At 59.1% G+C, this 12,458-nt stretch overlaps 1 protein-coding gene across 5 annotated transcripts in view; it reads left to right on the forward strand.

Annotated features, from left to right (window-relative positions):
* Nucleotides 1-12,458, forward strand: part of NSMCE1 (NSE1 homolog, SMC5-SMC6 complex component) — a 75,010-nt gene that overhangs the window by 61,292 nt on the left and 1,260 nt on the right. For all 5 annotated transcript variants that reach the window (XM_045072597.1, XM_045072598.1, XM_045072599.1 and 2 more), the window contains 4 exons: nt 7,464-7,585; nt 8,445-8,522; nt 9,551-9,697; nt 11,958-12,074. In XM_045072597.1, coding sequence (XP_044928532.1) covers nt 7,464-7,585; nt 8,445-8,522; nt 9,551-9,697; nt 11,958-12,074 — 464 coding nt within the window. The remainder of the gene's footprint in view (nt 1-7,463; nt 7,586-8,444; nt 8,523-9,550; nt 9,698-11,957; nt 12,075-12,458) is intronic.

Below are 12,458 nucleotides of genomic sequence, written 5' to 3' on the forward strand. Positions count from 1 at the left end.
TCTGGTCAGTCTGGGCCATATGTCCAGCGTTCTCAGGATCATACTTGGTACAGTGATAGAGGATCCGTGCTTACAACTCGCTGAAAGCAATCGTGTATTTTTAAGTGAAGGTAGGTACATTGTTTTTTCAAAGTGCCATTGCATATTGGATAGGCAGTGTAGTGTAAGCATAACTTTACATGCACAGGGAAGCCAAAAAGCTCACTTGGCCGGCTTTATCATGATGCTTCTTGATGGGGGTGGTTTGGAACGAAGCCCGTGCCATCTCTGCCATGTGCTGCATTCAGTCCCTCGGAAGAATGAGTGTGACACAGTTCCAGCCTCTGAGTTACTCACGGCTCAGCCACAGCCTCTTACCTGCGGGGTCAGGGAGCACAGTGGCCCCATCAGTCATCGTGTCTCTTTATGGTAGGGTCCCAGCCCACATTGGAATTTGGAAACTGGGACGGTCAGTGGGACATACCTAGTTGATGGGCACCGTTCGTTTCCCTTTGGTGTTTTAAAAATTAACAACCACATTAAAAAATAAACCAAATGGGAGATTTCTCATAAAAATCCCAAGATTGGGCATGTGGCTGTAGCAGAGGAGTCCTCCTGCTCTCAGTGGGACACGTGACATCCGTGTCACCCACTGCATCCGCTCTTGTCCCCATCGGGGCTTGTCCCCATCTGGGTTTCTGCCTGGCCTGTGTGGACCTCCAATTCTGTCCAGACCGGCCAGCTTGGGTTAGCTACAGCCCGGGGAGGGGGAAGCTCACCTGCCAGGGATAGAACAGAGCCACTTTGTGTCTAGCGGATGGGCCGTCAGCCCCCACAGACCCCCTTCATCTACTCCCGGAGGGTCCCTTGGGGGGAAAGTAGGGGGTGTGGGAGTGGGGGCCGCCTCTCGTCTCCACGGTAGATGGCCCACCTGTGTTCAAAGGCTCAGATGAAGTGAAATGCACATTAATAGCATCAGCAGTCAAGTTCTGCTGAAAGGCTTAGTTTTCTGTGATGACTCACGTTGTAATTTGGGATGCCGCCTGCCCCGGCCCCTTTGTGACAGAGGGAGCACTGCTCCATTGCCGACCAGAGCACTGATCCACAGAGCTCTGGCGAGGGGCCGGGCTGACGGGTGGTGGGTTTACTGCACACACAGAGACGGTCGGCACACAACCTGTCACCAGCCCGGTAGTGTTGTCGTAGGTCTTAGACCCTTGGTGCCTCTGGCCGGGATGCCAGAACTGTGCCCAGCAGGGTGAAAGAAGTTCTGTGTACTGCCATTCGAAGGAAAGCCCAAGGAGCAGACGCTCTAACTAAAGTTAGATTAAAAAACAAAAAACTTTGTGTACTTGGAAATGGCTCTCTAAGCAACAGATTCAGGAAGAGTCCGTTATTCAAAGCCTGTTCCCCCCAACGTCCTCCTGTACCGTTAGCGGGCTGAGCTCATCTGCCTTGTCATCCGCCTTGTCATGGGGCACTGCCATGTTTCCCTTCTTGGAGTCAAAAACTTGAGGATCAAGGCGTCAGGTCACATTGTTGATGAAGATTGAGATCTTTTTTTTGTTTTTTTTTTTTTTAACCCTTAAATGGGAAAAGTCCAACAGAAACGTAGGATAATACAGTGAAGCCCATCGCCCAGCTAACATGGCAACTCGTGACTAATCTTGCTTTATCTGCACATCTGCTACCTACTTAAATGCATATTATTTTGAAGTAATTCTCAAGACATTGTTGCGTATCTAAGCAAAACTTTTTTCTCTGAATGAACGCTCAAGTCCTTTGTCACCGCATCAAAAGCTTAAAGGCCAGACACCACAGTTCCAGTCTATACTTCATCGCTCGCCGGCCCCGGGGTCTTGGGTCAGCCCCGTAGCTCTGTGACTCACCATGTCCTCTGTAAAAGCACGCAGAACTGCTGTGTCCCAGCTCACCTCTGTGGCTGCTCATGAGGCCCTGATGAGATCACGAGGGGGTGGAAGCGGGGTGCACGGTGAGCTGATGCACAGATACAGACGATACAGACAACTGCACGTCGAACGTAGTTGCCACATGAATGGCCGCTGGCCCCCTCCCTGGTCTTCAGGAGCCGGTCACGGACCAGACTTCAGAAGTGGCATTGTTGCCTGTTCCCGTCTTTCTCCCGCATGGCTGAGCGTCTAGAGAGCCCTTTTCCTAGGAGTTGATCGGAAGGTCACAGGCTGAGATGTGACCACTTGTACAGCCTCTCTGGCCCCGTGTCCCTGCCTACCAGCCTTTCCCAGTCCAGGCCCCCCCCTCCCCTTGGCCCGGTGTGCCCCAGCTCCCAGGTCCGATCCAGGGCCTGGCCTGCTCCCTCCTCAGGGCCGCGCGGGTGGGCCACCATGCCGGCCCCAGCAGGTGAGGGGCCCCTCTGACAGGCCCCTCAGAGGGCGAGTTGGCCCACAAGTGGTTTGGTCCCTTGGGGTCTTATTTTTTGCTCTTATTTCCTCTGCCTAAAAATAGCATTTTCTATCTATAGCTGCCTGGTTTGGAACAAAACGGTTTGTTGCTTAGAAGTTAGGGCAGCAAATTTCCTGAACGCCCGCCGACCCAGTGTGTGGGGAGCCCCTGTTTCTGGTAGCCTGCTGGGAAGCAGGGGCCCTCATTAGCAAGAAGAGGGCAGTTGGTTGAACCAAATTGACTTTTAATAGAAAAGGAGAGAATATATACGGCAGTGGCCATATATAGCAGTCTCTCAGAATGAAGCAGCTGCTTGTCCGCGGACCAGTGTCCCCTTTTGTGGGCTGCTTCCCCAGCCCGTGCAGTGCGCGGAGTCCCCTTTCGTTAATTGTCCCATCGAAAGGGCATTTCCTGCTAACGAAAAAGCCGTCTGTCCTCTCCTGGGCCTTGGCCTTTCGGCCCCCACAGGTAGGGCATGTGTTCCCAGGAGCGGTTGCTCTGTTCTGGGGAGGCCTGTGGCTTCGTGCGCCGGGCTCGGGATGTGGGGTTGGGCAGGCCTGGGTGCCCTTGCAAAGTGATGGGGACTCTCGCCAAGCCTCTCTCATATCAAGGTGATATTTGTGACTCGCCATCGCCGGTACTGATGATGTGAGGCGACGAGTGAACAGTGCCCCGCACGCACTCCTGTGGATCACAGCCGCGGGCTTGCAGGCTTGCTGTTTGTAGCTCGTCTGCAATGACTTCGCCCCAGCCCCCAAGGAAGGCCCAGGGACACCCTGCTCCCAAGAAGAGAGGAGCCAGGGGGCTCCAAAGAGCTGTAGACCTCTGCTTGGCTTAGACATGGGGCTGCGCGCCCTGGGGTGGAGGTTTCCTGCTCTCAGAAAGGAGACCGTGCTGGTGGGCCCAGGGACTTGCTTGACACAGCTTCTTGGAGCAGGTCCTCCCGTTGTGCTGACTGCAGGTCTGATCGGAAGCAGGCACCCCGCCTCTGATCCAGCTCAAACGCACAAAGCTGGCAACTTTGATACTTAGCAGAAGCCTGTCTTTTTTCTCGGTGGGTTTGGGGTGCCGAAGGGAGGAGTGATGTTATTAATTCTCTTAAGTCATCAACATGGTGGGACTAAGACTGGAAGTAATTGCCTCCAAAGTGTGTGGTTCAGCCTTTTATCTCAGGCGCTTCATCATGACCGTAGCCTTACAGGATACTGGGGCCCGAGGGATCCTGCGATCCTCCTCCGGCCCAGGGCGTTCGTACAGATCTGCAGACTAGAGCGTCTCTGCTGCCGCTTCAAGAGCAGGGCAGGGCGTGGGGGCGCGGCTGTGCACACAGCTCCTCAGAAGACTGGAGGTCTGGAAGCCCCCATCCGCTGTGCCCGTGACACTTGATGGGCCTGTTGGGAAGCTTGGTACCAACCAAACAACCCCAGTTCTGGCTGCCTTTAAAAGAACCATGTCGGAAGGGCACTGGGGACAGAGACACCTAGGACTGGTTGACAGCCGGGGGCCAGGCTGGGGAACGCGCAGGACCCAGAGGGCACCAGGACGTGGGACAACCTTCTGGCCAAAGCCATCTTCCCACCTTCCCACTTCTTGGTGGCCGAGCTGGAACCACCTTGAGCTCTCTTGCCCCTTCTGGATTGAGGGGGTCCATCCGATAGGCTGGGGCCACTCCTCCAGACCTCAGATTGGGGCCTTCAGCTCCCTGCCTTCCGGTTCTCTGGATATGGGTACCTGGAATTATTTTCTCCCCAAATCATACCTTTGAAGAAAGGAAAAAAAAAAAAAGCTAAGATCTGTTTAGAGATGGAAATGGCTATCAGCAAAGGTTACCAGGTGACTCCATGAGTGGGGCAGCCGGATTTGGTGACAGAGCAGCCAGGTGATTGAGGAAGGCACTGCTTGGGAGCTGCAGGAGGCCAGGGCACGGGAACCTGCCCTCGGCTGGTCTGGTCCTTGCCTGGGAGGGGCGTGTCCAGGACGCCGGGGGAGTGGGAGTCCGGGGGTTGGAGTAGAGGATCGCGCCAGAGAGCCGGTCAGAGGGATGTGGTTTAGACTCGCGAAGTTGTTAGTGAGGCAGTCGGTGGCCTTCAGGGAGGAGAAAAGGGGGAGACTCACCTGGGGTCCCCCAGAAAGGTGGGGTGGGCCTGGGACCGCAGCACGGCACCGTGCGGATGACCGCAGAACTCGGGTTGGGCAAAGGGTGTTCCTGAACACAAGAGAAGTATATTCCTTTTTTTTTTTTTTTAAGATTTTATTTATTTACTTGACAGATCACAAGTAGGCAGGGAGAGAGGAGGAAGCAGGCTCCTGGCCGAGCAGAGAGCCCGATGCGGGGCTCGATCCCAGGACCCTGGGATCATGACCTGAGCTGAAGGCAGAGGCTTTAACCCACTGAGCCACCCAGGCGCCCCAAGAGAAGTATATTCTCTCGCTTAAGGAGGAGATAGCGTGGCAGAGTGCATGAGAAGCACGCACAGTGTGAGCAGTAGGCAGGGTGCGGACATGCCCTTGACATAGGAAGCTGTGGTCAGAGGGAACGTGAGCTCTTGAGCAGGGGGCTGGCTCCTACAAGGACAGCAGTAGGAAGTGGGTTTTTTTTTTGTTTTGGGGTATTTTTGTTTTTGGTCTTTTAGGTGGTTTTTGCTCCGTGAAAACAGGCATGTTTCTGAAAAATGAGAGTGGACAGCACGCCGCAGGGGCGGGAGAGTGGAGGGCGTGGAGGGGCTGTTAGCTCATCGCCATGCGGACGAGGTCGCTGGAAAGTCTGTCCGATGGGAGGGCTTGTGATCTGCCCACAGGGTACCTTTTTCTGAACCATACCCAAGAGTGGCCTTTTCGGTGGAAAATGTGCATTATCACTTTCAGAGGGAGGTGGGGCGTGCCGTTGTGTCATACTGGACGGACGGAGCGGCTCCTGCCCACGGGGAGCCCTGTCACCCCCGGGGCTGTGCTCCCGAAGGCCCCACAGCTGTGCGCCGGCTTCCCAGGCCGGGCCCCGCAGCAGCCGGGGCTCCGCATCCGCGGAGAAGCTTCCTGGCCGTCCTGCACCGGCCCGGGCCCCCCCCGGCCGTGCTCGGCCCTCGGTGTGGGAAGAGGAAGGTCGGCAAAGGCCCGGCGTACCGGGGCCTGCCGAGAACATTCGTGGAAAGAAGTGTGATCTGAGCCGTCCTCCGGAACGAGTGGGCAGGAATGTCGCTGAGGAGGCGGGAGGCTGGAGGGGGGCAGGAAGTAGACCCCCCGGGCCCGCCTCTGCCCCCAGCGCCGCGCAGCCGGGGCCGCGTGTCCCAGCGCCGCGCAGCCGGAGCCGCGTGTCCCAGCGCCATGCTCTCCCTGCGCTTGTCCCGCGTCTCTGGACCACCTGTCGCTGCCCACTTTTTATTGACGGGCTTTTCTTTTCTTTTTTAAACTTTGAACAAGTTTACTTAAAAAGATTTGACCCCTGCCGTGATTTGCATGTTGGTGTGATTGTCCTGGTCTTGTCATTAGCTTTTCTGGGCCCCTCTGCCTGGGTCACGACTCTCCCTTGGATGGTCCGCGTGGCTGTGACCTTCACTGCCACCAGTGTGACTGGTCCTTTTCTTTTCAACTTCAACAGGCCTTAGGTACACAAGGAAGTCTCTTTCTCTGCGCGGAGTCCAGCACAGATGAAGTGTCCTGGGCTGACTCCTTCATCTGCGTCTCCCTCCTAGCAGTGGCCTTAGCCATCAGCTTGGTGGCTCCTCTTCCAGGCCTTTCCTGCGGTACTTCGTTAGTTTTCTCGTTATTTCTAACCTAAGTGCTATCATACTGTTTGTATGCTGGCTGCTTCTCATAAATCTGTTGAAATTATCGTAATAAGTTAAAACTATTAAATACTTTTTATTTGGGGTGCCTGGGTGGCTCGGGGTTAAAGCCTCTGCCTTTGGCTCAGGTCATGGTCCCAGAGTCCTGAGATTGAGCCCCACATCGGGCTCTCTGCTCAGCAGGAAGCCTGCTTCCCCCCCTCTCTCTCTGCCTGCTTCTCTCTCTATTTGTGATCTCTGTCTGTCAAATAAATAAATAAAATCTTTTAAAAAAATACTTTTTATTTAAAAAAGTATCACGGTACACAAGAGGGTAATTCCAAGACACAAAGCTGACCGTGTCCTTTCTCTGCTTCCGACTCTGCAAGGCTCTGCAAGGCGGCCTTCCCCTGGGCTGCAGGGCCCTGTGCGTGCGGCTCCTGCTCCCGCTGCAGCCTCCGCGGCCCCCGGCTCTCTCCTGTCCTCAGCTCCCCTGCAGCCCAGGGATGGTGAACGCTGCCGGGGTTCTGTATGTACCCCCCCCCCCCGTGTATGGACTGGCAGCCTCAGGACAGTGGAGGGGGCTTCCCTGTGCAGCCCTGGGAAGCGTGGAGGCAGGACAGCATACATATCTGAGCCCCGGCTCCAGCCATGCTACTGGGCTCCCCTCTGCTCACTGTGCCCTGGGGGTGCAGCGTGGGTGCGCCAGCCGCCTGTGCACCTGGGCCTAGCTGCCCATCTGGAGGAGACTGGTGCCTGCCTCAGAGGGCTGCTGGCAGGACGGACTGATGGCTGGAAAGTGCCCGCTGCAGGGCCTCTCCCCGGGGTGTGCCCCGTGAGTGCCAGTGCTCTTACCCTGTCTGGTCATCGTTGGTCTTCGCTGCTGCCACCCCACTCCTGACCTGGAGCCGGCACGCAGGCTGGCATGGAGTGTTCAGTGCGTGTCTGGATGGCGGATAAAGGGAAGAAGGTAGAGCCCCAGCGCGGGTGAGGCGGCGCAGGGCCAGGCTCCTTACGGGGAAACGTGCGGAGCCGGGCATAGTGCTGGCAGGGGCAGCAGGTGGGGGCTTCCAGCAAGGGCAGGAAGAGCTGGGCAGGGTCAGACACCATTTCCGGGCCTCCCTGCTCACAGCACCCTCCGGGTCTGAGTCCTGGAGGAAGGACGAAGCCGCACGATTGGCACTGACCCAAGGGGGCTGGGCCTTCACCCGTTCCTGGCTCTCCTGTTCCGGGCTCGCGTGGATGGAAGGACTACGACAGTCCCACGTTCTGGATCCCCCCGCCCATCCCGTTTCTCTCCAGGCACGGCCGCCGTGGAGGAGCTGGAGGACTTTATCAACAACATTAACAGTGTCCTGGAGTCCCTGTATATCGAGATCAAGAAGGGAGCCACCGAGGACGACGGGAGACCGGTCTACGCACTGGTGAGCGCGCGCCGGCGCCCTCTGCTGGTGTCCGTGCAGGACTGCGGTGGGTGGAGGTGGCAGTGCCCGTTGCAGCCGCCCTGCCGCGGGAGACACACACACTCGACACACTCGGCCTAGCCTGGCCGTCTGGCCTACCGGGTCACCGGCGCTGCTGTCCGTGTCCTGTGCCGTGATGAGGGCCGGGGGCTGGCAGCTCAGTGCTCACTTCACTGCCCAAGACGGGATTTGTTTGTTGACAGCTAAATGCATGAAGTACCTTCAAATGTGTGCAATGCTAGCATCAAAGGGAGGAAGGTGGTTTTTCGTTTGGAATAAAATGTGGACCCTGTGAGAAGAAAGAAGGTGTGGGGCGCTGGGATTGAGAGCCATCGGGGCCTCCTGGCCGGGGAGCGAGGGGAGAAACAGGGTGGAGCAGACAAGGCCCCCAGTCTGGGCCAGGACACTGCCGTAGGCCCCTCTAAGGAGACCAGGCTCCCACCAGCCAGGCCCACCTGAGAGGGGCTCGGCCAGGCGCTCATACTCGTCCAGGGCAGAGGGCTGTGGTGTCAAGTGACTATGGATACACAGGATTACATCGGTTAATCAGAGCTGTTCACTGCTGGACTTGTCAGTGCCTTTTGCACGTGAATCTCCGTTCAGTGTGCAGACAAGTTCCCCAGATGTATCTGGGTTTGGAAGGTATTACACCACCTTCGGAGTTCTGAGAACCTCTGAGAAGCAGACTAGAGCTAGAGATAGAGGTCTATCACATAGGGACTGGTCACAGATCCAGCTCTGTGGCCGGCAGCCCCTGGACATCAGTGCTCAGGTACCAGTGAGGGGCCCAGCCTGACCACCGTGCTGACCTCTTTTGTAGGTGAATCTGGCAACGACTTCTGTTTCCAAAATGGCCTCAGACTTTGCAGAGAATGAGCTGGATCTGTTCAGAAAGGCCGTAAGTACAGTAGCTCCTGTTTAATGGCTGGGCTTCTTCTGGAGAACCTGCTGTCTTCCATGGTCAGGATGGAAACCGTGATCTTGGAGGGTCACCACTGCTGTCCCAGGTGGCTGTGTACAGGGGGTCACAGCAGCTCACTGCCGCCTGCTGATGATGGGAGGGCGCCACGGAAGGACGAGGCAGATTGGCTTTGCACCAGGCCTCCGGGTGTGCAACGCGGGCCACCAAGTGTTACTGCCTGGTGCTCGCACCATGGTCCGGGCCCGCAGCAGCAGCAGCAAGCTTGCTAGAAAGGCTGAATCCCAGCCCCCACCGCCCCAGACTGTTGGATCTGGGTCTGCATTTTAACAAGGTGCCTGATGGGCTTTTTCTGCAGTCTCGTTGGAGAGGCGCTGCTGTCTCCCCAGCATCAGTGCGTTGGCTCAGCCTTCCTGTCACTCGCCCGGCTGAGCACTGGCCACCACAGTGGTTCTCAGCCGTGGGGGCATCTTCTAAGGACCAGGACATAAAGACAGTCGAGACATTCTGGCCTCATCCAGATCTGGCCAGTCCCGGTCTCTGGTGACTAGTCTTACAACCGTTCCTTTCTGAGCCTCCTCTGGGGACTGTCAACTCCCCAACTCCCGAGCGTGCCTGCTCCCTGCCCCTCCCTGGCTCTGCTGTCCCGTCCTGTCTGCCTCCAGCTGGTCCCCACCCCCGATGCTTCCCCGTGAGGGGTGCCGCCTCCATTCATCCCCCAGCTTCTCTCCCTTCGGGGGGGGGGACGCGAGAGAGGATTCTTGATTGGAGCGCATTAAGGTCCGTCATTTGGCATGATGTCGCAGGCTGAGCACCGAGTCAGAAGGACGGCCTGTGGCTGTCGGTGCCCTACGTGACCAGCCTCCTGAAAGAGCGTCTGGGGGCCCAGTTCTGCCCGTGGTCAGGAGCGGTTTTGCCGCCCTCTCCCCGCCAGGATCGGGGTTCTTGCTCAGACATTGCTTTTACCGATTTGATGGATAAAGGTGGTACATGTTGCTGTCTTCCAGTTGGAACTGATTATTGACTCGGAAACTGGCTTTGCGTCTTCCACGAATATTTTGAACCTGGTTGACCAACTTAAAGGCAAGAAGATGAGGAAGAAGGAGGCGGAGCAGGTGCTGCAGAAGTTTGTACAGAACAAATGGCTGATCGAGGTAGTGCATCCCCTGGTGCCCCAGCTCGGCTCACTGTTTCCATGACAAATTTCCCTCCCAAACCACACGATCTGGTGGTTGTCCATTGAGCTGGGCCGTGTCAGGTGCCTGACCTGCTTTCACGCTCACCGGGACCCTATGGGAAGAGCTCGGAGCCTCCTGCTCGCTCCCATGAGGGGCCCGCAGCACGGCAGCCAGAAGTGCAGAGCAGGGACCGCACCCAGGCTTGGGGCCTTGGGCTGCAGATGTGGGGCGGAGGGCACGGCTCTGGCATCAGATCTGAGCCTGGTTCCTGGCCGGGGCAGCGAGAGCCCCTCTTCTGTGAGCAAGGAGGAGTCCTGTCCGCAGCCCGGCAGGAACGGGATGGCCGGTGTCCAGCGCCTGGTGCCGGGCTCCCGGAGGATCGCTGTCCTGGTGGTTCTCACCGTCAGTGTTACCCACGATTCAGGGCCTCTCGCTTAGACGCTGGCTGGAAGGCGCCAGGAGGATGTGGGGGCAGGTGCTGGAGGAGCTGGGGATGGCCAGGAAGGGACCAGATGGTGCTGACGTCTCCGTTTCTAGACCCCGTGGCTGCCACTGCTGACTGGAGCAGAGCAGATGTTTCCGGGCTTTTCCCGCAGAAGGCAGTGCTGCTGCCAGGAACCCCGAGGCTGGCTGGCCCCATGCTGACCCGACCTCAGCCGTGGCCCTGAGTGCCTGTGTCTGCGCCCGGCGTGCTCAGGGCAGCCCTCCACTTCCTCATGCCGTGGTCAGAGCCGCAGCTGGGGGCCGCTGCTCATGGTGCGGTGCTGCGCCACATCCCTTCCGGGGAGAGCCTGCCTCGGGGCCCACTGCAGCCTCGGGTCTGTCCCCTGCCCTGAGATGACCGGGAGCCCCCGGCTCTGGTGCTGAGCCAGACGTGCCGCAGCTGCATGGCGTGGGTGATGTCCCCGGTCTGGCGGGGGCAGAGCCCCATCCAGGCCCGGGCTTGGGTCACAGCCGCTCCCAATACCTGCTGTGTCCTGGGCTCTCTTCCTCTGTGGGCAGGCCCGGCAGGAGGGAATGTTCTTGGGCAGTACTTGGGTGTTAACCCACTGAGCTACGACTCCTCATGCCTTACCGCCCGGCGGACACTCCAGCCACGTGGCTGGGACCAGGGCTGGGCCCGGAGGGGACGTTCCAGGGGGACAGGACTTACTTCAAAATTTCTCCCAAACAGACCAGGTGTACTTGCTCCTCATGGGGAGGTGAGAAAATCCTGGATTTTCAGGAGGAAACTCACTGTAGTCACCTGCTGGTCCGCCCTGGAGCCATGCGCTCTGTGCAGCCGAGCACCTGCTTTGGCCCTGCAACTTGTGCACATCCAGGGCACACACAGGATTGTGTCCCAGTGGCGGGGTCTGGGGAGGCGCCCAGGGGCATGGAGCCTTGGAGCATGGGCCTCTGCTGACGGCCGCACCTCCAGGCCTCAGGGGCTGCTGCGCCGTGGGGCCTGGGAGATCTTGGAAGGTTGGGTCTTCTTTGGGGTTAGGCCACCTCGCCTGCCCTCCCTGTGACAGGGTCCCTACAGGATTGAGCAGGGTCATGAGCGATGAGGGCCAGGCACACAGTCCACGTTTAGTAAATGTGACTCAGGCCTGACCGGGAATGTGAGCTTGTTCAGCGGGGCCTCGGGCATTCCATGGTCTTGGCGCTGGGTCGACTTCACCTTCCCTGGGAGTTTCATCACCAGGCTGCCGAGCGCGGAGCCCCACACTAGGCCTGGGGACACGAGCAGAACCGGGCCTGGCGCTGCCGCCTGGGGCCCATGGTCTGGGAGGGGCCGGAGACTGGGCAGGCGGCTCGCTGAGGTCCAGCTGCAGAGCGGAGGAGACACAGGACACTCCTCCCCAACTGAGGCGCTGACCCTGGAGCTGAAGGCGGGACAGGGATACAGGAGGGCTACCTGGGGGAGGCCTGCAGGGGGGCTGTGGCCGGCCTCGCTCAGGGGGCTGCTGGCATCTCCCCCCACCCCCGGTTCACGCTTGTGCGGCACAAGTGAGCTGCCGAGGTAGGGGCACGGGGAGCCTCACCTTGGCTTCCTTTTCGGTCTCGGCCTAGGTTTTGCCGGCTCGCGGCTGTGCCGAGGGGCCGGCGTGGACACCTGTTGGCCGGGGCTGGTGGAAACGGGCCGCGAGGGGCACGCAGCGCTGAGCAGCTCCCTGGGCCGTGCGCCTGCCGGGCGGGCGAGGGGCCGGCCAGCAGGGGCTGAGCCGTTGCCGCGCCCCGTTCTGTCGTGCAGAAGGAAGGAGAGTTCACGCTGCACAGCCGGGCCATCCTGGAGATGGAGCAGTACATCCGCGAGACGTACCCTGACGCCGTGAAGATCTGCAACATCTGCCACAGCCTCCTCATCCAGGTACCCTACTGGCCGGCTTGGCGGGTGACCAGAGGGCCTCCGCTCGGCTTCGTCCGGGGCCAGCATGCGCGTGCCTACCTGCCCTCCCCCGGTCCCTCAGCTCTAGGCCGGGGCTCTCAGAGGCCGCGGGTAGCCCGTGTCATCCTGGCGCCGGCGTGGGAACGTCTGGCCGTGGGGACCGCTGCTGTGCTGCTCTGTGCGGCCTCTCTGCCGGGGCTCCCCTGCGGGCGGGCCAGCGCCGGACGCCTGGGGTTCTTCCCCGACTCCTCCCTCTCCCGCGCCGTCAGCTGCGCTCCGGGAGCCTCTCTGCACAGCTCTCCGGGAACTGATGCCTTGGGCTGGCTTTCCGGACGCGCGATTTCTGGCACGGCGGACACGTTTTCC

Source organism: Mustela putorius, unplaced genomic scaffold (assembly GCF_011764305.1).
Source record: "Mustela putorius furo isolate JIRA1106 unplaced genomic scaffold, ASM1176430v1.1 tig00004039_pilon_pilon_pilon, whole genome shotgun sequence".
Taxonomy (NCBI): Eukaryota; Metazoa; Chordata; class Mammalia; order Carnivora; family Mustelidae; genus Mustela; species Mustela putorius.